General features: G+C 35.5%; 1 protein-coding gene across 2 annotated transcripts in view; it reads right to left on the bottom strand.

The window, feature by feature from the left end:
- Nucleotides 1–23,715, bottom strand: part of LOC123563672 (transmembrane protein 184B-like) — a 63,175-nt gene that overhangs the window by 24,877 nt on the left and 14,583 nt on the right. For both annotated transcript variants that reach the window (XR_008369352.1, XM_045356611.2), the window contains exons 3-6: nt 15,446–15,611; nt 12,686–12,776; nt 5,210–5,285; nt 935–1,026 (exon numbers count right to left, since the gene is read on the bottom strand). Coding sequence is in view for 1 of the 2 variants with exons in the window: in XM_045356611.2 (XP_045212546.1) it covers nt 935–1,026; nt 5,210–5,285; nt 12,686–12,776; nt 15,446–15,611 (425 nt within the window). In the remaining variant the exon portion in view is untranslated. The remainder of the gene's footprint in view (nt 1–934; nt 1,027–5,209; nt 5,286–12,685; nt 12,777–15,445; nt 15,612–23,715) is intronic.

Consider the following 23,715-nt stretch of genomic DNA (forward strand, 5'->3'; position numbering starts at 1 on the left):
GATGATAAACAAGTGTTAAAAGTTTCAAAGCCACATGTCAAAAAGCATTGACAAAATGTTGACTTGTATGAAAACTGAACCAATTTCCAATTCCAGAAAGGGCCATAATTCAACCAAAATATTTGACAGAAATATGTACTCTTGCCTACAGATGGAAATCATGATGACAAGTAAGTGCTCAAAGTTTCAAAGCCACAAGTCAAATAGTTTTGACAAAACATGGACTTGTACGAAAACTGAACCCATTTCCAAGTCAAAAAAAAGCCATAATTCAGCCAAAATCCTTGACAGAGTTATGTACTCTTGCCTACAGATAGATATCATAATGATTCACAATTGTTCAAACTTTCAAAGCCACATGTCAAATAGTTTTGACAAAACATGGGACTTGTTGAAAAACTGTACCAATTTCTAAGTCCAAAAAGGGCCATAATTCAGCCAAAATAGTTGACAGAGTTATGTACTCTTGCTAACAGATAGATACTGCTATAATAAACAAATGATAAAAGTTTCAAAGCCATATATCAAACACTTCACAGAAAATGTAAACTGGTACGAAAAACTTAACCAAGATTTCTAAGTTAAAAGGGGCCATAAATCCTTTATGGAGTTATGTACTCTTGCCTAGAACTGGACATGGTGATGGCACACAAGTGTTGAAAGTTTCAAAGCTTTATCTCAAAAGAATTTGTCAAAATGTGGACCGGTACGAAAAACTTAACCAAGTTATGATGCCGACGCTGGCGCCATGGTGAGTAGGATAGCTCTACTTATTCTTCGAATAGTTGAGCTAAAAATAATATGACTTCTATATATCTCACTTAAATACACAATAAACAACAATAAACAAGTAATTTCCAGTACTGATAAATGTTACAAGGTAATGTTTTAAGGACATTGATTGGGTTGAGGATAGTGAGATAAAACAACTTACGCAAAGTTTCCATCCTTGTACAAGTTGAATGCTTGTAGTATAAGTGTAATGAGGGCCATCACTGGCTTGATCAGACAGAACTGTAGAGTTGCCTGCAAAATTATAAGCACATAGTTAACATTTATAACATTTCCCTATCATAGCCTGTATGGCTATGTTTTCAAGATTTCTTATTAATATTTTGTGGGAGATGGTGGGATAAGGCTGGTCAAGAAAGGAACCAAGATCTTATGATGATAAAAGTTGTGTGCATGTTTGGTTAAAATCAAATCACCAATGAAACCACAATCTTGCAGACAAGACCAAACTAGCAAATTTTCGCCCTTTCATAGGCCGTAACTCTGGAACCTATAAAGGAATATGGCTGGTTCAAGGTAAGAACTGAGATCTTATGGTGATACAAGTTGTGTGAAATCATAAATGAAACCACTAGCGTGCAGACAAGACCAAAATAGCAAATTTTTGCCCTTTCAGGGGCAGTAACTTTGGAACCCATGGTGGAATTTGGCTGGTTCAAAAAAGGAACCAAGATCTTATGGTGATACAAGTTGTGTGCAAGTTTGGTTAAAATCAAATCATAAATGAAACTGCTATCGTGCAGACAAGAAGTTGTTGACAGACGCACAACTGACATCATGTGGTCACAAATGCTTACCTTGAGCCTTTGGCTAAGGTGAGCTAACAATGAGAACTCATGCAAAAAAGATCGTCAGGTGATCATGGAATACCTTGGATTAACATAATAGTTTATGGTCATACAACTACTGAAAACCGTAGTCAAACATGTTTTGCTAAATGGCACTACATTTTTTACAGTTGTTGATGGTTAACCAACGCCTGCATGGTCGGCCATAACCCATGCCCATGGTCGACTGTGATATGTGACCATGGAAGACCACTGAATAAAGAGAACAGTCAAGCGTGGTGTTTCATGACTGTTAACTTTGGTGCCATTTAACAAAACATGGTCGGCCAGTTTTCTATAGTTGTATGACCATGAACTACCACGGTAGTTAAAGGTAGTTTATGGTCATCTAACCATCATTTTCACCTGTGATGAATTCCTTCTACTTCTGCCTCTACTTTTATATCTATAGTGTCTTTTTAAATGACCAATCTTTCATATAGATAAATTATGACTGTCACATAACAAATATGTTCAAAATGAAAACTGATGAATTTCTGTATGGTTTTGTGGGATGTTATTGATTTGTTTTCAGTTTGAGCCTCCTGTCAGAAAACTGCATGCAATGTATCAAGAAATTCAATTTTCTGCTTCCAAAGATGATTATTCACTGTAAAATGATGTCAACTGACAGTCTATGCCAGACAAATATTGGGTTACTGTAATGTTAAGATGAGTTCAAATTTCATTTTTTGTTCTATAAGTAACAGATTATTGTGAACATTTTTATTGGCAGTAAAAACTTTATGACATCTTTTCATATTGATACCACTGTTAGATAAAATACTAACAAACCTATGTAACTTCTAATTGCCTAAAGGTTACACCATAGTGTAGATTGGTTCAATTAAACAGCACTGAAAGGTGATTGGTACCCCAATATGCCAGTTTGATATAGGGAGAGTTGAACTTAGTGAACAGGGTCTTGCACTCAACCTGTCATCTTGAGGAGATTAACAACTGATGACAGTTTTATAAAAATCTTTCCAATCATGTAAACATCAAATAAAGCTATAACCTTGACCTTGGTCTAGGGTCCTGGGTCATGCCCTAAGCTGTAGTTTTGATGAGGTCAACAATTAATACTATTTTTTTAAAGGTGTGGTGCAAACACAAGATAAAGCTATCTAAACTTTGACCTTCAAGAAAGACCTTGACCTTTGACCTAGAGACCTATGCACACAGCAAACCATACTGATGAGGTAACAACTGATGCTAATTGTATGAAAATCCTTTCAGCAGCTTAGAAGAAAAAGAAGAGACCTACCATAAAGCTATTTAACATCTGACACTGTGTACAAAACCTTAGGAAAGCAATGGTATAATGTGTCCCAGCCTGACAATATATACAGTATTACTTACCTGTTTACAGAACAGAACAGACATTTTATTATATCTAACTTGAACATTTACAGTTTATTGTTACATACAAATAGAATCTTTACAGAACCTAAGGAAACCAATGGTATACTGTCTCCCAGCCAGACAACATGTACAGTATAGCTTACCTGTTTACAGAACCTTAGGGAACCAATGGTATACTGTCTCCAAGCCAGACAACATGTACAGTATAGCTTACTGTTTACAGAACCTAAGGAAACCAATGGTATACTGTCTCCAAGCCAGACAACATTTACAGTATAGCCTACCTGTTTACAGAACCTAAGGAAACCAATGGTATACTGTCTCCAAGCCAGACAACATGTACAGTATAGCTTACCTGTTTACAGAACCTAAGGAAACCAATGGTATACTGTCTTCAAGCCAGACAACATGTACAGTATAGCTTACCTGTTTACAGAACCTAAGGAAACCAATGGTATACTGCCTGTCCAGCCAGACAACATGTACAGCAAGACTTACCTGTTTACAGAACCTAAGGAAACCAATGGTATACTGTCTCCCAGCCAGACAACATGTATAGCAATACTTACCTGTTTACAGAACCTAAGGAAACCAATGGTATACTGCCTGTCCAGCCAGACAATATGTACAGCAAGACTTACCTGTTTACAGACCTAAGAAACCATGTTCTGTCTTCAAGCCAGAAACATGTACAGTATAGCTACCTGTTTACAGAACCTAGAAACCAAGGGATACTGCCTGTCCAGCCAGACAACATGTACAGCAAGACTTACCTGTTTACAGAACCTAAGGAAACCAATGGTATACTGTCTCCAAGCCAGACAACATGTACAGTATAGCTTACCTGTTTACAGAACCTAAGGAAACCAATGGTATACTGTCTCCAAGCCAGACAACATGTACAGTATAGCTTACCTGTTTACAGAACCTAAAGAAACCAATGGTATACTGTCTCCAAGCCAGACAACATGTGCAGTATAGCTTACCTGTTTACAGAACCTAAGGAAACCAATGGTATACTGTCTTCAAGCCAGACAACATGTACAGTATAGCTTACCTGTTTACAGAACCTAAGGAAACCAATGGTATACTGCCTGTCCAGCCAGACAACATGTACAGCAAGACTTACCTGTTTACAGAACCTAAGGAAACCAATGGTATACTGTCTCCCAGCCAGACAACATGTATAGCAATACTTACCTGTTTAAAGAACCTAAGGAAACCAATAGTATACTGTCTCCCAGCCGGACATGTACAGTATGACTTACCTGTTTACTAGTGATGGGCCGACAATCGAATAATTGTCGGCGTTGCATTCATGATCGTGATCGCCGACTTCACTTTTCCCTGACCGATTACTTGGCACCCTAAACTGATAATTTAGTTGTTTCTGACCTTTTTCTTTCTGGTATTTACGCTTCTTTGGGGGCAATTACGCTAAGGGAAACTACTCGACATAAAAATGGCTACCCCAAAAGTCTCGAAAGAAATTGAGGTCATCTGTGATCATCCAGGTTTCGGAAGATATATGGCTTTTACAAAATTAAGCCGGGAAAACCATCATCCCAAACAGCATGCCATAAGACTTACGCAAGCAAAGGTATTTTCAATTTTTAATTTTGTGGGATTAAAACCATTCAAGTTGTTAACTAAGAATTAATAAATTGTTATTACTTTTTTTTTTGTGCTCCAAATAATTTAATAACACAATATCACTGGATAAGTCCCTGGTGAAATTAAGACGAGTACCTGATTTGAAGTTTACTATCTTCACAAATATTTTACTTTTAGGCTGTTAACTTACTCCTGTTTATGAAAGGATACAACAGAAATAGGATATTTAATCTCTGTGTGGTTCATTTCTTAAGTAATGACATAAAACATACACTGTGAAGTGAACATATAGATATGTAACTAGAATAACTGATAATATCCGATTAATCGAATCAGTTGGCTTGTCCGATTATGCTGATTAATCGACTGGCAAATCTAACCGATTTGCCCATCACTACTGTTTACAATACCTAAGGAAACCAATGGTATACTGTCTCCCAGCTAGATAACATGTACAGTATGACTTACCTGTTTACAGAACCTAAGGAAACTAATGATATACTGCCTGTCCAGCCAGACAACATGTACAGCAAGACTTACCTGTTTACAGAACCTAAGGAAACCAATGGCATACTGCCTCCCAGCCAGACTACATGTACAGTATAGCTTACCTGTTTACAGAACCTAAGGAAACCAATGGTATACTGTCTCCCAGCCAGACAACATGTGCACCACAGCCAGCTTGACCTGTAACATAGCATCCAATTAATAAAGACATCTGATTTATTACCTTAAGATTAGAAATAGTAAACAGAGATATTTTCAATTCAAGTTAGCAAGCAAGCATCAGCTGCATGCCTGCTTTGAACTGACTATGCAGTTGAAGGTTTCCAGCAGGAGAAAACCAGAGAAACCCAACAGTTACTGTCCATTCTTGTGACCATCATGCTATTTCAAGGCCAGAAATCAAACCCAGGTGTCACCTGTGACCAGTGAGTGCATTTAACACTGTGCCGATCAGATTGCTCGCCACAGAAAAAAAAACACTGTAACCATGGTTACAGACATTTTCTTTCTTTCTGCCTTAGCTTGACATGTTTTTGTCAGTCATAGTTGGGCATTAAAATATTTCTCAACTATATAATATGTTTGCAGAGGTTTTAGTTACAGCATTCATCTTTTGACAAGTCTGTGACATCTCCATAAAACTGACCAGACAAGTATTAATCTTTTATTTTCAAAAGACACTTTTATAGATTTATTCTGTTGGGTAACAATCGGAAGATGTAATTAAATCACTGTAACACAGAAATAGAAATTTTATCTCTGAAGAATAAAAAATAGAAACCTCTTAAGCTAGAAATCTTAATCTATAAAGAGAAAGCCTCTTAAAAATATAAAATATTGATAAAGCTCATACAGGATAGAAAGTCCTTGGGCAACATTCTTGTTATAACCAATGGAGAAATGTCACATGCAGGTTTCTAAAAAATACTGGCACAATATTTAATCCAGTAAAAATGAAGGGAAGCATTTGGTGTAAGACAGCAGAAAAATGGAACTCAAAACCCATTTACAATATAGTTAATATTTTTCCATATTTCATCAATTCAAATTTTCAAGTATATAATCATGTTATTTTCTGGCTGTTTGTAAATTTCATACCAATATGATATCGTCCTATCTCGAGGGTTCAACGCAATAAGGGCATATCTACATATAATAAGGTTCAACGCAATAAGGGCATATCTACATATAATAATTATATGTAGATATGCCCTTATTGCATTGAACCCTTGATCTGAGATTTAAGGAAGTAGTACACCATAAAATTTGGGAGTGGGCTCATGTCCAACCAGAAGCAAATGTGAGAATTTATGACAAGCTAAATTTATATATGTTTGTGTATTCATCTTTCTAAACAACTGCATTAACCTTTCTCAAATCTGATGTTAATTGGTTTGATAATGGTGAAATAATGAATAAATAACTGTCACACATACTGCATTAAAAATGATGTCATGTATGTAATGATGTTACCTGTCAGTAACTGTGCAAACTTTATAGCTTTATTTGAAAGTACTTGATTTTTGAGCAGTTTTTTTTTTATCTCAAGCTCGTAAAATTTTACTTGCATGAATCTTCTGTTTAAAAATAATGACCACATCAATGAGGGGCAAGTGATTTGAAGTCAGCGACCTTAACCACTCGGCCACGGAGGCCCCATCATCTAGTTTTATAACCTTGAAGACACATATGAAGTTTCAAATCAATATATGCATTAGTTTTTTATAAAGTAACTTGCATGCAAATTAACCAGGATAGGGGGCATAATTTTCCCAAAATACATGCGTAAGTGCATGTGCAGGCATCTATTTCTGGATCTAAACAATGCTGTAAAAAAACCTAGACAAAAACGAATTCACATTTCTGTGAAAAAAATTCATACTTTGTTTACCAAAACATACAAGTTACTGTCTCGTAACTATTGCTTGTGGTTTTCATTGTTGATTGTTTACATCCGGGGAATATTCAACGCATGGGAAGACAAATGAAAATACTATCTCATGTTCTAAAAATAGGTTTAAGAACTCAATTAAAAAGTAAGTGATTACAAAGTTACATAAGGAGTTGTCTGTTGACAGCGCGCTTGACTATTGGAAGAATTGATGGAAGTATGGGGTCAAAATATTACCAAAGATTTTCAGACAAAAGAAGAAAAATAGACAAGACAAACAATGTACCTTTACTTGTGGATTTGGATAAGTCTTGCACTATATGGCAATGTGTGACCATGATGATAAGCAAGTGATCAAAGTTTCAAAGCCATGTATCAAACAGTTTAGACAAAATATGGAATGGTATGCGAAACTTAACTAATTTCAATGTCAAACAAGAGCACTGGCTTGCGGGTGCTGATGCTCATCTGATCTTTTTTGTATAATAGAAAAATTGTCCTACCCATGATTTTCTAAGTCCAAAAAGGGCCATAATTCTTGAAAAAAGCAGGATGGAGTTATGTTATTTATGTACAGAGTCAGCTTATGATGGTGAACAACTGTTGCAAGTTTCAAAGCAATAGCTTGAATAGTTTAGGAGAAAAGCTGACCTAAACATAAAACTTAACCAATAAATCTGATATTTTCTAAGTCCAAAAGGGGCCATAATTCTTGCAAAAAGCAGGACAGAGTTATGTTTCTTGCTGTACATGGTCAGCTTATGATGGTGAACAAGTGTTGCAAGTTTTAAAGCAATAGCTTTGATAGTTTATGAGAAAAGCTGACATAAACATAAAACTTAACCAAGAAATCTGATTTTCTAAGTCCAAAAGGGGCAATAATTCTTAAAAAAAGCAGGATGGAGTTCTGTTTCTTGATGTACAGGGTTAGCTTATGATGGTGAATAAGTGTTGCAAGTTTCAAAGCAACAGCTTTGATAGTTTAGGAGAAAAGCTGACATAAACATAAAACTTAACCAAGAAATCTGATATTTTCTAAGTCCAAAAGGGGCCATTATTCTTGCAAAAAGCAGGATGGATTTATGTTTCTTGCTGTACAGGGTCAGCTATTGATGGTGAACAAGTGTTGCAAGTTTCAAAGCAATAGTTTAGGAGAAAAGCTGACCTAAACATAAAACTTAACCAGGCAACGCTGACGCCGACACCGATCAAGTGATGACAACAACTCGTCATTTTTTTTTCCAAAAATAAGATGAGCTAAAAAGGGCCGTAACTGAGCTAAAGTCCTTGTCCTAGTTATGAAGTCTTGCCTACATATGTAGACTATGATGGTAAACAACTGGTCAAAGTTTCAAACAGGGTTCCCACACTTTTTTGTTTATGAAATTTAAGGACTTTTCCAGGACCTTGTTGCGATTTTCAAGGACCTCTGTACGACATATCGGGTTGTACGTTTCCGTCAATTTTTCTAGATTCAGTGTAAAAATATAAGAACAAGAGGGCCATGATGGCCCGATATTGCTTAAAAATTTCTACTTAATAAATACAGGCTCTGCAAATTTTCTTTTTTCTTTTTCTTTTTTCATTTTGTTTCCTTACTGTCCTCAAGTTTTGTTTCTCAAGGAAACTATGAATCATTTACTTGTATAGCATGTTGTGAAGAATTAATCAACTCCTTCATAATAACTACACCTCTGGTACCATCTACATTATTTATATAATCTTTGATACACTTCTAGCAATTAAATTATTTTCAGTCAAGTTGTTGTTTGATCACTGAATTCAAGCGTGTCACTAATCAAGATTTTCACAATTGTTCTTAAAAATCGACACAAAAATGACCGAAACCCTAAAATTACTGTTTAAAAATTCAAGCATTGCTTCCTATATAGGCCCATCAACCACAAAAACATCGGTATTTTCGAAAAAGGAAATTGAAATGACATCCATGTCCGCCATTTTGAATCATGAATTACTTCCCTTAGCAAAACTGGATAATTCCCGGTATTTTCCTGTAACTTTACCATTTTCTCTCCAAATTCCCGGTATTTTCACGGCCGGGAGTCAATTTTTGAAATTCAGGGACTTTTCCCGTTTTCCCGGTAGCGTGGGAACCCTGTTCAAAGCCATATGACAAACAGGTTAGGCAAAATATGGACTGGTATGAAAACTTTAACAGATTTCCCAGTCCAAAAAAGTCCATAATTCAGCCAAAATAGTTGAAAGAGTTACATACTCTTGCCTACAGATGGTGATAATGACAATAAACAAGTGTTCAAAGTTTCAAAGCCACAATGTCAAAATTTTAATAGTTTTTACAAAACGTGGACTGGTCCGAAAACTAAACCCATTTTCAAGTCCAAAAAGGGCCATTATTCAGCCAAAATACTTGACAGAGTTTTGTACTCTTGCCTACAGATAGAGACTGTTATAGTAAACAAGTGATAAAAGTTTCAAAGCCATATGTCAAACAGTTTACACAAACTATGAACTAGTTAGAAGAACTTAAGATTTTTAAGTTAAAAGGGGTCATAATTCAGCTAAATTCCTTGATGGAGTTATGTCCTCCATCCTAAAGCTGGACATGGTGATGGTACACAAGTGTTGAAAGTTTCAAAGCTTTATCTCAAAAGGTTTTGTCAAACTGAGGACTGGTATGAAAAACTTAACCAAGGTGTGGTGAGTAGGATAGCTCTACTTATTCTTCAAATAGTTGAGATAAAAATAGAATCTTGCTATTTGCATAGTCTGGAGCCTTAAGAAAATATATGTATGCTTGCAATTTCATGGAAGGTAACTTTAAATCCCTCATAAATGCTTCTAATGTGAATTTACAATACTTCAGTCTAAATGGGATATGCTGGAAATTGAAGCTAGTTTTTTGCTGTAATGGAGACATACCATTTAGGTTCACTTGTCTAATCAGAAACCATTGAAAGTAACATTCATTTGTAAATTCCAGAGGCTGCAGACAAAATAATTACAGTACTTCAAAGCCATATTTCATTTCTTTTACAACTAGCTCCCAAAGGAATCATGCAGTTTACCAGTGTAAAATTTGAACAGACGCTGGACAGTTTCAGAAGAGATGTCATTTGAAAGAAAGTGTGGACTGACAGATGACATATAGTCGACAGACGCTGGACGCTGAGTTATCTCAATAGCTCCACTCAAGCACTTTCTGCTCACGTGAGCTATAAAGGAGCCCCCATACCACCTAGGTTACCATGTTTTTATATATATATAAATTGTAACAGCTGGACAATATTTGTGGCAAGTTATCCTAGACACATTTTTGCCTGATTTCATTGCAGTTGGCTTGCGGATTCAAAGGAAAAGATTTTCCAAGTTTTCCATAATTTACAGCGAAACCATGCTCACTAGAGCATCAATGGCTCAAGCACCCGGGTCTACTCATGTAGTCCCATCCATTTTTCTTACATTTTCTATATTCTGATCATTCAAAACTCTAGGTAACTTGAACAATTTGTTCACCCTCTTGCAACCTCCACCAATCAGCATTTTGCTGCACCATTTCTACTATCCTTTAAATATCTAACATCATGTATACAACTAGAAACACAATGACAACTGTATAACTCAAAACAATATTCTACTTTCTTTTCAATTCTTGCCATCAAGTCAGATGGCTTAATTTTGATGGATACTCCAATACCATGGTTTCCTGTCCTATAATTCCCTCATTTAAGACGGAAGAGCATTACTGAATCCGGAAACCAGCAATTTCATTAATCAAGATTTAGAAATTTCCCCACTTTTGTTTTATCAGAAGTGATCAGCAGACATAAACTACATCCAGAAACATGACCGGATCAAGTAAAAAACACTAAACGCTATAATTTATGACATTACACAGAATTTGTAAATTTGGTCAGTGCTTCTTTGTTTCTTTGCTAAAGATATAACATTATTTTAACCCTTTTTCATGTTGTAACAATGGTAAATTTAGGTATCCAACAATCATGGATTCTGTACCAGTTATAACTAACCCTTACCCTGCTAACTTGTCTATATTAATTTGGACAGTACCATTAACTGTTAAAAGGGGTGCACATTAACTGTTAAAAGGGGTGCATACCAAAAGGAGACTGACTAAATGGCGAACAGTGCAGATTATGATCAGACTGCATGGGTGAGCAGACTAATCATAATCTTCACTGGTCGCAAAGGCAGAATCAATTGTGTCCAGCATGATAAGGGCTAACATTGCATTTGTCTTCTATTTAATCATCACAGAATTCTTGCCATGCGCAGAAAACAAAGTAGCAACCTCTAGACTGGTGCTGTTTGTTCTTATTGAAAGGGCATTCTAATTTCCTTGAAACATTTATTACTGGTCAATTCACTATGACTTTGACCTTTGACCTAATAACACCCACCAAACAATAGAGGTCATCAACTTCATAAGCCCAATCACGCTATCAAGTTTGAAGATAATGGATCAAGAGGTTCTCAAGTTATTGGATGGGAACGGTTTTCAAAGTTCAGACCCCTGTGACCTTGACCATTGACTTACTAACCTCAAGAACAGTAGGGGTCTTCTCCTTCCTTTAGTCCAATCACGCTATCAAGTTTGAAGGCTCTGGGTTGAGTGGTTCTCAAGTTATTGAATGGAAACCCATTTCAAGGCTTAGACCCCTGTGGAAGTCAGTCACTATACAGACAGATGGATGGACTGGTCGGCACGATTGACTGGTGCTAAGTAATATTCACCCACTTCTTCAAAGAGGGGTATAACAACAAACATCCATCAGTATATGAAAAACATCTGCTTTCTTACACGAGTATGTGAACTATAAAGGCTGCTTCCTCACTATTTGAAGAACAAAAATGCTTCAAATTTAAATGAGCCGTGCCATGAGAAAACCAACATAGTGGGTTTGCGACCAGCATGGATCCAGACCAGCCTGCGCATCCGCGCAGTCTGGTCAGGCTCCATGCTGTTCGCTAACAGTTTCTCCAATTCCAATAGGCTTAAAAGCGAACAGCATGGAGCCTGACCAGACTGCGCGGATGCGCAGGCTGGTCTGGATCCATGCTGGTCGCAAACCCACTATGTTGGTTTTCTCATGGCACGGCTCAAATGGTTATGTGCATTTACCCAAAAGTATGAAGTGATGTCTCAATTTCAGACATCATTATTTAAATCTAGAAACTATTGGAAGAGAGGAACAATTACTACATAAGACAGAGGAAATAGTGTTTAAATCCCCTGAAGAAAACACACTTCATGACTATCACCTAAATCAATTATACAAAATAACTGAATTTTGTTTATGTACTGGTAAACTTACTTGGATAAGCTGTAAGCTCATTTTGTATACCCATTGATCATTTTATTTACTGAAAACTTACTGAAATACTGTCAGAATACAGAGTATCAAAAATGTATAGAAAGGTAATTGTTTTACAGGACTGATATGAAAATCTTTCTAGCAAGCCTTAGGGAATATTAAAATATTGATGACATTTCCACATCTTAAGTATTTTCTGCAACAAAAAGTGATTTAGTGTTTTGTATGATGTGCCATTTGAATCGGCAAACTTGGAACAGCTTAATAACAGGACTTTTTTTGTTATATGATTCTTTCCAGAGCCAAAAATGACAATACAGAGCTTTATTATTTAATTGTACAATCAATGGACAGTGTCTGTGTTTGGTACTTACTTGATTGGCTTGCCTCTAATTTCTGACATAATGGAACTTTCACCTCCCAGATATTCATAGCACAAACTCAGGAAATTATATATGACAAATGCTGAAAAGGAAGGAAAAAAACTTGTTTAACATTGATCGAGGATTCTCTAAATGCCTTCAAGTGAAAACTAGAGTAAAAACATCTCTAAAATGGATTCTACTAATACTGATTAGGAAATACCACATTTACATTGATCTGATCATTTTTGCACATTTTTACAACTACCAGTTTTAAATCATACAATACAAATTTCTTCTTCCTACTCTATAAGGTAAAGCAGATTTCGTAACTTCGCAGAACAAATTTTTGGTAAAGATTTGTACGTATGACCTCATCTTATGTAAAATGGCAGCAACCTAAACATTCTGCATTCTGAAAATCATGTCTTAATTTCGAACGTTGAGGACAATGCAGCATGCTCTCACCAAGTCTGATATAATGCTATGCAGTGGACAATGCATCAATAAATTTACCATTGTCAAAGTACACGCAGAAGATGTCATAACTAAAGAACGACTTACCTTCACAGCAATCTCTAACACTGTAAAAGTACACGCTGAAGCTGTCGTTACTAAAGAACGACTTACCTTCACAGCAATCTCTAACACTGTCAAAGCACAATCTGAAGTTGTCGTTACTAAAGAACGACTTATCTTCACAGCAATCTCTAACACTGACAAAGTACACGCTGAAGTTGTCGTTACTAAAGAACAACTTACCTTCACAGCAATCTGTAACACTGACAAAGTACACGCTGAAGTTGTCGTTACTAAAGAACAACTTACCTTCACAGCAATCTGTAACACTGTCAAAGTACACGCTGAAGTTGTCGTTACTAAAGAACGACTTACCTTCACAGCAATCTGTAACACTGTCAAAGTACACGCTGAAGTTGTCGTTACTAAAGAACAACTTACCTTCACAGCAATCTGTAACACTGTCAAAGTACGCGCTGAAGTTGTCGTTACTAAAGAACGAAATTACCTTCACAGCAATCTTAACACTGACAAAGTACACGCTGAAGTTTGTCGTTTACTAAAAGAACGACTTATCTTCACAGCAATCTCCAACACAGACAAAGGTTTCCGTACCTGAAGTTGTTCGTAACCATGCGTTACTAAAGAACAACTTACCTTCACAGCAATCTCCAACACTGACAAAGTACACGCTGAAGTTGTCGTAACTAAAGAACGACTTACCTTCACAGCAATCTCTAACACTGTCAAAGTACACGCTGAAGCTGTCATTACTAAAGAACGACTTACCTTCACAGCAATCTCCAACACTGTCAAAGTACACGCTGAAGTTGTCGTTACTAAAGAACGACTTACCTTCACAGCAATCTCTAACACTGTCAAAGTACACGCTGAAGTTGTCATTACTAAAGAATGAGTCCTAGGGTTGGATATCGTTAAGGACGAAGCGGTCCGATACCGATACTAATGAAACGATATGTTATTTTTAACGATACCAATACCATGTTTTGTAGTACATCACATAAGCAATGATTTGTTTAGTATTAAATACACCTATGTAAGTAGATATACATGAAAATTTGCTGTGATAAATAAACATTTTAAGTCTGTTAATGGAATGTTGTATTAGATTATGAAAGAGTAAAAAATAAACATATCTTACAGACTAGTTTTCCAAAATAAAAATCTAGAGTAGATACCTCCTCACTATGCAATTTAGCTCTATGAATACACTCACTGTAGTAATGCTTTTAAAGCTCAGCACTGTCTAGAACTGGTAAACTGAACACTTATTATCTTTCAAATTATCCCTCTAACAAGTCAGACTCATTTTTACTCATGATAATCTTCAACCAGGTTGACTAGTAATGTTCTTAAAGAGCAACACTTTTGCAACACATTTTTAATTGAACAATAACCTTCAAAACACTTGAAACAACCAACTTTCCAACAATAACATATTTATAATGGTTCGCGAAACTGATTATTTGTTTACCTAGGTTACAGCTTAAGTCTCGTAACTTTTTATTTAAATCATTTTTTTCATTTGTTTTAAAAGAATACGACAAAGAAAAATAGTGTCGTATATTTTGAAATTAAGTATTGGTTTACGTAGTTTAAAACGATGGGAAAAGAAGTTTTTCAAGTAATATTTAGCATACGAAACTATTCGCAAGGTTAGCTCTCCATGTTAATTCAAGGGAGGTTACTCAGAGCCTTATCACAGTAAACAATGTCGATCCTGTTATTACGATATTTGCTTAAATTTCTGCTTTATTTTGCCACAGATTTTGTAAGAATTTGTTTTTACTTTTATGGAAATACCGAAATCAGAACCGGTTCTTTTACGAAACGGTATATACCAGTACTTTTCGAAGTGATTATTCGGTATTGTACCGATATCGGGAACTGGTGTCCACCCCTAAGAATGACTTAACTTCACAGCAATCTCTAACACTGTCAAAGCACAATCTGAAGTTGTCGTAACTAAAGAACGACTTACCTTCACAGCAATCTCTAGCACTGTCAAAGTACACGCTGAAGTTGTCGTTACTAAAGAACGACTTACCTTCACAGCAATCTCTAACACTGTCAAAGTACACGCTGAAGTTGTCGTTACTAAACAACGACTTACCTTCACAGTAATCCATGACAATGTGAAGCTACGGTTATTAAAGAACAACTTCCATTCACAGTAATCTCTGACAATGTCTAAGTACATGTAGAAGTTGTCAATACTAAAGTACAACTTACCTTCATAGCAATCTCTGACACTATCGAAGTACACATAGTAGTTGTCGTTACTGAAGAACATGAGACTGAGAAATGATGTGAAGCTGTAAATTGGTACGATGAACAAAATACGAATGATCCATCGCTGCTCATTAGGACAGGTGTAATATCGTAGGTGTAAGTAAATCTGAAAATATAAAATAATCCAATATTAAGTCATTAATAAAACCTAAGAAATGAAATGTTTATATATATGTACATAATTACAGCAAAGGCTAACAATTACTAAGGACAATTGGTGAACATTATGCCCAAACTAGTTTGACAGTAAATATGCATGCTGACACATCCCTGAGAAGGATAGATAAATCTCCCATTTTACCATTTTTCTGAGCGAGATTTTCTATAAAGGGCCAAAATATGAGCAAGTTTAGCTGGCCGCCCCTCCAACCCCCACCCAATCTCCATTTGAGATTGCTCCTACATCAATTGTATGCAAATGCATTATTTCCTCTGTAATGCTGGTACGGACAGATGGGCAGACAGACAGAGACAAAAAGATCAATGACTACAGGAATCTTCAGTGGTGAATTAATTATAAATGAACAGCAAGTCACACTGTGCCTTACATAGTGACACAAATAACATTTCTTCAATATTGACTATTGACATAGTAATGAACACTTCAACAGCAAATCAACTTGTCAATTTCTCCTCTCGTTAGGGCAAAACTGATAACCATACAGCCAACACTTGGACTTAGAAAATCATTATTCTGATTTAAAGGCTTTCAACTAAAATTGGATAAAATAAAAAGCTTAGTCTGAAGTTGTGAGAAACTGAATCAACAAAAAAAAAACAAAGATGAAACAGAAGATTTTGAGAAATATCAAGTCAGATACAATCAAAGAATGTATATTTCTAGCACCCGCCCACGTTTTTGCTAACATTTATTTAGAAACAATTTCAGGAAACTGACAATGAGGCAAGCAGCGCTTCTGAAGAAAAAATCTTCCCCAGAAAATTATTATTGATCTATTGTACATTGTGCTAATGTCAGATATTCGCAGTGACACAGAAAAACTGATGCTAAATAATCATTTTTCTTTGATGTCAACAAAAATAATAACCATTTTCATCAAGAAAATTTCCAAGATGAAAAACAGAAATATTGTTAATGATTATAAATCAAAAAACATAGGTTGTTGTTCTTGTTTGGCCAACTACTTTGGCAATTTGACATCCTTAAAATGTTCAAGTACATACTGATACCAGTAGATATTTATTAAAACTTTAAACAATGAACTATTTCAGAAGAACTTTGAAAGACAGCAAATTATACATCAATTCAACAACATTATCTTTTACTAGAGAGTAAACCATAGATACAAAATTGTGTACATGTGAAGCAGCAATGACTGTCATCTGATGGCCTGACTATCAATCTAACCAAGGCAAAATCCTAGTAATAATGCAGTTGATCTGGTTGTTTCCATAGATGAATTTTTCAAAGTCATATATAAGAGAACATTTCTGAAACTTTACTGTCATAAAGGGTGAAAGACAATCTGATAACACAAAAGCATTTTGGCAAGTTTTTCTAGCAAGGAACACAGTAACACTCCTCAAGATTTTCTAGCAGAGATAAGAGATCAGTATGGTTTTGCTGACATTGACATTTATCCTATATAACAGGTGGTGCATTGCCCCCTGACAGATTACTGGATCTGCTAGTCTCATCAAGTCATAACCTTCACAACTTGTTCTGCATTTTTATACTTGATTTGTACTTGCTGCTACATAACACTGTAATATTAATACACAGTTTTCCAAAGAAAGCTGCTTCTCCAGATTGAGTTTCAGTTCTATGATTCATTTAGGGTCTGATTCTATTGTATAGTTTATTGAAAATTGTGGAGTCAGAGCTTGACAAGTTTGGCATGGGGACTGCTGTATTTAGCGGTGAGATATGATGAAAAATTTTCCTTTAATTTGACATTGTGATCTAGTTTTTTAACCCACCTGACCAAGATTTGAAGTTGACCTACAGATCATCAAGATTAACATTCTGACCAAGTTTCATTAGATATGGTCATAAATGTGGCCACTATAGTGTTAACAAGCTTTTCCTTTGATTTGACCTGGTGACCTAGTTTTTGACTCCACCTGATCCAGATTTGAACTTGACCTATGGATCATCAAGATTAACATTCTGAGCAAGTTTCATGAAGATAAAGTCATAAATGTGACCTCTACAGTGTTAACAAGCTTTTCCTTTGATTTGACCTGGTGGTCTAGTTTTTGACCCCAGATGACCAAATATCAAACTCGTCCAAGATTTCATTGAGGGTAACATTCTGACAAAGTTTCATTAAGATTGGGCCAAAAATGTGACCTCTAGTGTTAACAAGCTTTTCCTTTGACTTGACCTGGTGACCTAGTTTTTGACCCCAGATGACCCAATATCGAACTCGTCCAAGATTTTATTGAGGGTAACATTCTGACCAAGTTTCATTAAGATAAGGTAAAATTGTGACCTCTACAGTGTTAACAGTCAAGTTGTTGACAACAGACGGACGAACGGACGAGGACGGACGACTGACACAGGGCGATCACAAAAGCTCACCTTGAGCTAAAAATATGATGTTATACAGATTTATAAGTGATGAAGTCAACATAATTATGTTCCCTGAAACATGTATAGATACACTGAAAGAAATTAATATCCTTATTTAATAATACTGGTATATCTTTTCTGTTTGAGTATTTATGTTGTGTGTGGTTGAAAAATAATAATTGACAATAACAAAAGCTGTCAGCAGACAATGAGGTTCCCCCACTAATAATGAGCACAAGCTACTATTCCATACCAGCTGACATGGATGCACTTTCAATACTTTTTTTTTTCGTTTAAATTCTCCTAAATCTGCCAATTACTTTCTATTTACATAACATACTCATAGGAATAATTCTGCCAATGTAAACACAATTTTCCAAAGGAACAACAGAAATTCAGCTTATAAAGAAACTAATGCATTAAGCATGTTTCCAATAAATTCATCCTGAGACTGCTCTTACAGCCACATTCCCGTCAGGTCAAAACAAGAATATCCCCTCTAACGAAGGCTAATATTAAGAACATAGGGTGCATTACATGAAGATATTTTTGACGAAGTATGAAATTTCATTCTTTACATCTTATGGCAAGTTTGATGCTAAAATACCTTGTTCTGTTTGCAGGATGATTCAACATCAGTTTTCCTAACTGATTGTTTTACTAGTGCATTAGATATAATATACATGGTTTTCTTCAAATTCTTTCAATACTGGTACTGATGATAAACCCGGACAGATGATAAAGTCGACCACCTTGGAAATATTCGACTGCAATCGGTTATTTATAAAATTGAACACACCATCTAATATTTTCCACTTACAACACCAACTGATGTAAACAAAAATAAAATTGGTAAATATTCTGTATAAATAAATGACTTACATAAATTTGTATAAAAAATATTTATCCAAAATTACTGGGGAAGAGGGTGATTTTTTTGCGCATGCTCACTGTAGAAAAATGAAGGCCTGACATTTGGTAACTTTTCATTACTTGATCAGGAATGACTGTTGCAGCTTTTTGGGGAAAGTTTCAATATAATAATACCAAGAAAATTTTGTAAATGACAGTGTTCGAATTTATCATCTGTCAACGTTCATAGAGTCCCCTTTTTACATACCCCTTTCAGGGCCTCACTTCGTGTGAGTTTGCTTACTAAATATAAATTTGAATTATGTAAAGTTTTTCAGCAAAGGTTAAGCTTTATTTTGATACCGACCATTGATTACAATTTGCAGAAATAAAAAAGTTAAAGGTAAAAAACCTAATTTTCTGTTCGGGTTTATCATAAGTACCAGTAACCCAGTATTCTTTGTCATACTAAACTTTCCTCCAAAATATTTGGCTGTTCTTGTTCATACATAATTCATGAACAGTTTATTTCACATGTAAGACAATACCATTCCATCTTTATACTGTAACTCACTATCTTTTAGATCAAGGACAAGTTACAGACAATTCTGTCAATAATGATAATTTTTCTCTGATGTTTTCTCAAGAGACAAAATCAAACAAAAATAATCTGGAAAAAAAAAAAAGAAAAAGCAATTTTAATCTCGGATCATACAATGTAATTGCTAAAAAAAACTGGGTATTACCAGGGCGGATCGGATCAATGAATTTTGCAACTACAAAACTTACTACTAATAAATGTTCCTGTTATTACAGTATGAATGAGAATCAATAGATTTTGCAAATACAGCACTAACTACAACTACTAAAAGTGCCAGCAAGAAAATTGTGTCAACTCTCTTCATGCGGTATACCAGTATCATGACAATGTCCAGAAAATCAATGACCACTCGTTGAGCTTGCAGACTTTTCTGTGCAATGGCAAGGACAAAATCAATAGAGACATTTCAGGACCTCATTCAAAGCTTAATCTCTGTAACTATCTTCCCCTGACAAATTAACTCCTTTTTTCATTATGAGACTCCATGATTTATATCTACAGTCGACATTATTTTGGAATCTAGAAAACATCCAGTTTCCAAATGGCTTGGGAAAACTTCTTTCATGACAAAACATATCCTCAGATTATTTTTGACCAGTTATGAGTTAGAAAAACTGGAAAGGCATCAATTCTGTAAGTTCAAATAAGGCTTTTTGCCTCTTTTAGCTTCTTTTATGTTTTGTGGAAAGCAGAGGATCTAACAATCAAATGAAACTGATTAAATAATTGCTTTTTAGGATTGCTTTAGAAACAAACTTCAAAAACATAAAATGTTTCCATTAAAAATTGCAAGTTTTATTATGCAATACTCATTCTCCTCAAGGCTGAAAACTGCAGTGATTCTCACTTATTTTTCAAGTGTAATTTTAGCCCACCAAAAAAGGAGTAGTACAGTGAAACACTGTTTGCTTCACTGTTAGCTCAATGGTTCGAGCGCCCAAGCTCACATGATTTACCTTTAGCCTGCTGGCGACAAGTGATTCTGCCTTTGTGATCCGTGCAGACAAATATCAGCCTGCACAACCCCTTCATAAACAAATGGTACTGCCCGAATTGAATGATGAACCAATCCATTCTAGAAATTTAGCAGGGTAAAGGTTAATATGATTTTAGCCCCAAAACATAATACAATGAAACACTGCTCACTTGAGCAGAAATGGCTTGCGCACCCAGGCTCACTTGATTAATTCCTGTGGACCCCAGTTGTGTTCCATATGGATTGCTCCTAAACCCTGGATACCTGGAGAATTCAACCTCAAGCAATTGGTGTTTTACTGTAAACTGAAGTACCAGAAATAAAATATGAAGTGAAATACATCATAAAAATGGTCCCACACAACCCTATAATAATGTCCTGAAGGGACTAAAAAGAAAAACATGACCTTATGCAACTTAAATGTCATCTCTTTTCCATGATCGATGAACACCAAAATCTCCGACCAGTTTCAATTTTGTTAATGGAGTCATAATTACCTCTTACCCCACCAGCTGAGCACTGTGCAGTCAGCGAACTTGTTTCTAATTCAGTGCACGAGTAATGCACAGAGGAAACAGTTTTAGTTTAATGCTTGGCTGCAGCAATCAATTATTCCAAGTAAATCAGTTTTTTTAATTGTTCCATGCATGCTCCTTATAATTAGTTTCTCATCAACATTGATTTATAATTCAGAAGGCGACAATATGCTTCTACAGGGTCATCCCTTGGAAGTTACAACAATTTTTTCTAAACTTTAAATACAAAACAACAGTAACCCTGCTAAATGTCTATAACAAATTTATCCATCTTTCAATTTGGACAGTAGCAGTAACTGTTTAAAGGGGTGCTTACCAAAAAGATACCGACTGAATGGCGAATTATCTTCACTGGCCGCAAAGGCAGAATCCATTGTGTCTAGCACGATAAGGGATAAATATTTAGAAAAGCTTGTATTACTAATACAGTAAAAAGGTGCTTCAAATAGTCACTGTGCTTATCTACCTGAAAATATTTACTTACTTTATGACTTTTAATATTTTACTGAATCTGACATTCTTAGAATTTGATATCATGATGTAGGCAATGCCACCTACCCCATTAAACTAAAGACATCCCAATATAGTAACATGAAATATCAATAGATTTTTGCCTCCAATAAGCAAGATTTTTGAAGTGCTATAGCATCAAAATTAGCTATATGAGCCACGCCATGAGAAAACCAACATAGTGGTTTTGCGACCAGCATGGATCCAGACCAGCCTGCGCATCCGCGCAGTCTGGTCAGGATCCATGCTGTTTACTAATGGTTTCTCTAATTGCAATAGACTATGAAAGCGAACAGCATGGATCCTGACCAGACTGTGCGGATGCGCAGGCTGGTCTGGATCCATGCTGGTCGCAAAGCCACTATGTAGGTTTCCCATGGCGCGGCTCACATCAATTTTAATGCACTTGAGCATTGTATATATTCAGTTCCTCTAACTATTTCACATTTATGTACCAAATTAATCTCATTTGAGAGAAAAAAACACACAACAAATTCAAGAAACTCTTGTGATGCTAAATTTACTACTAAAACCATTTTACAAATCACAGATTGTTTCAGGCAAAACTGCTGTTACATCACTGGATCAGTTTACTATAGATCTATCACACTGTCTATTCACACCACATGATGCAAAATAAGAATACCCATTACCCTGCTAAATTTCTATAATGAACTTATCCGTCTTTCAATTTGGACAGTACCATTAATGGTTAAAAGGGGTGCATACCAAAAAGATACTGACTAAATAGTGAACAGTGCAGATCTTCATCAGACTGCATGGATGTGCAGGCTGATCATGATCTACACTGGCTGCAAAGGCAGACTGAGTTGTTTCCAGCATACTACATGTTGATATTTACAGTGTTAGGAATCAGTCAAAATTTCAATGCTGATAACAAAAAAAGCCTGATCATTGATTACAATCTGATATAACATGGTTCAAAAGTCTTGATATTATACTAAGAAAGACATTAGTTGAGTATGTAGACCAAGAACCATAACTCTTGCATGCAATTTTAAGACTTACTAGAAAATTGGAAATTCTTGGTTAGGTCAATGATTTTGAAACTTCTCATATTGCTAAAAGTGAAATCTGAAAATGTACTGTAACAAAAAACAAATATATACAAAAAAAATTATTGAGCTTTTATTCTGGCCCTTTAAAGTTTTGCAAATTGTAAATTAGTCCAAAGAGTTATAAAAATAAAGAGATCGGCAACTTGAAAGGCATATAGAGCAAATCTCGCCAAAAAATGTGACAAATGAATGAGATCTCGTTTACCCGAAGTGACGCATTCTCCATGCGCCATTTTGTATGCAAAAGCAATTGTTCATCGGTAAATTAATTATCCCCGTATGACCACGCTTCTTTTCATGGTAAGAAACGTGTACTTTGTATCTTAAAGGTCCAATACTAAGGAAAGTGAACATTTTAATTTCTTTTAAAAAGCACAGAAACTATTTCATTTTATTGGCAAATGAAAGTTGGTATGTAGAAATTCGAAATAAATCGCAGTATATGTACAATTATTTTTCTATGAAGTATGAAGAAAGTTAAAAAGACCTGGGGTGTCATTCTGTAGATTCATTGAAATTTCAACATAATACACATACATTTCTTTGAGTTCCAAAGACCGTCTGTAAATTTTGACCTGCCAATCTTCATTATTTAGTGTCTTGCAGAAGTCTATGCACTGGCTATGAAAAAAATTGCCAACTCACTTTCTCTTAGTAATGGACCTTTAAGACTATTTCACATTAAACTAATGTTGTTTTAGACGCTAACATGTATTTTAAATGTAGTTTTAAAGATACAAATTGTAACTCCATGCTCGCCAATGTTTGTTTTTACTAAGATAACGCCAATTCATGCTCTGACACGAGATCAAGCCAGTTGCCATTCTGTGTATTTTATACTTCTTTGATTTAATAGTCAAGCGCATTTAATTCATGTTTTGCAAATAAAGGAAGAAATTGAGCTCTCCTACAGTAAGGTACAATTTAAACATTTGGCAAGAGAAATTAAGCAAAAACCTGTGGAAAACTGACATGAATACCAATGAGTATTAAAGAGAAAATTCATGCAAAATGCATCTGACTGCATGCAAATCAACACATTACTTGATAATTATGGTCTAGCTGACAAAGTTAAAATACACTTTATAGCAAAATCTACTGAGGAGAGAAGTCATCACAT

The sequence above is a fragment of the Mercenaria mercenaria genome, chromosome 2 (genome assembly GCF_021730395.1).
Source record: "Mercenaria mercenaria strain notata chromosome 2, MADL_Memer_1, whole genome shotgun sequence".
NCBI lineage: Eukaryota > Metazoa > Mollusca > Bivalvia > Venerida > Veneridae > Mercenaria > Mercenaria mercenaria.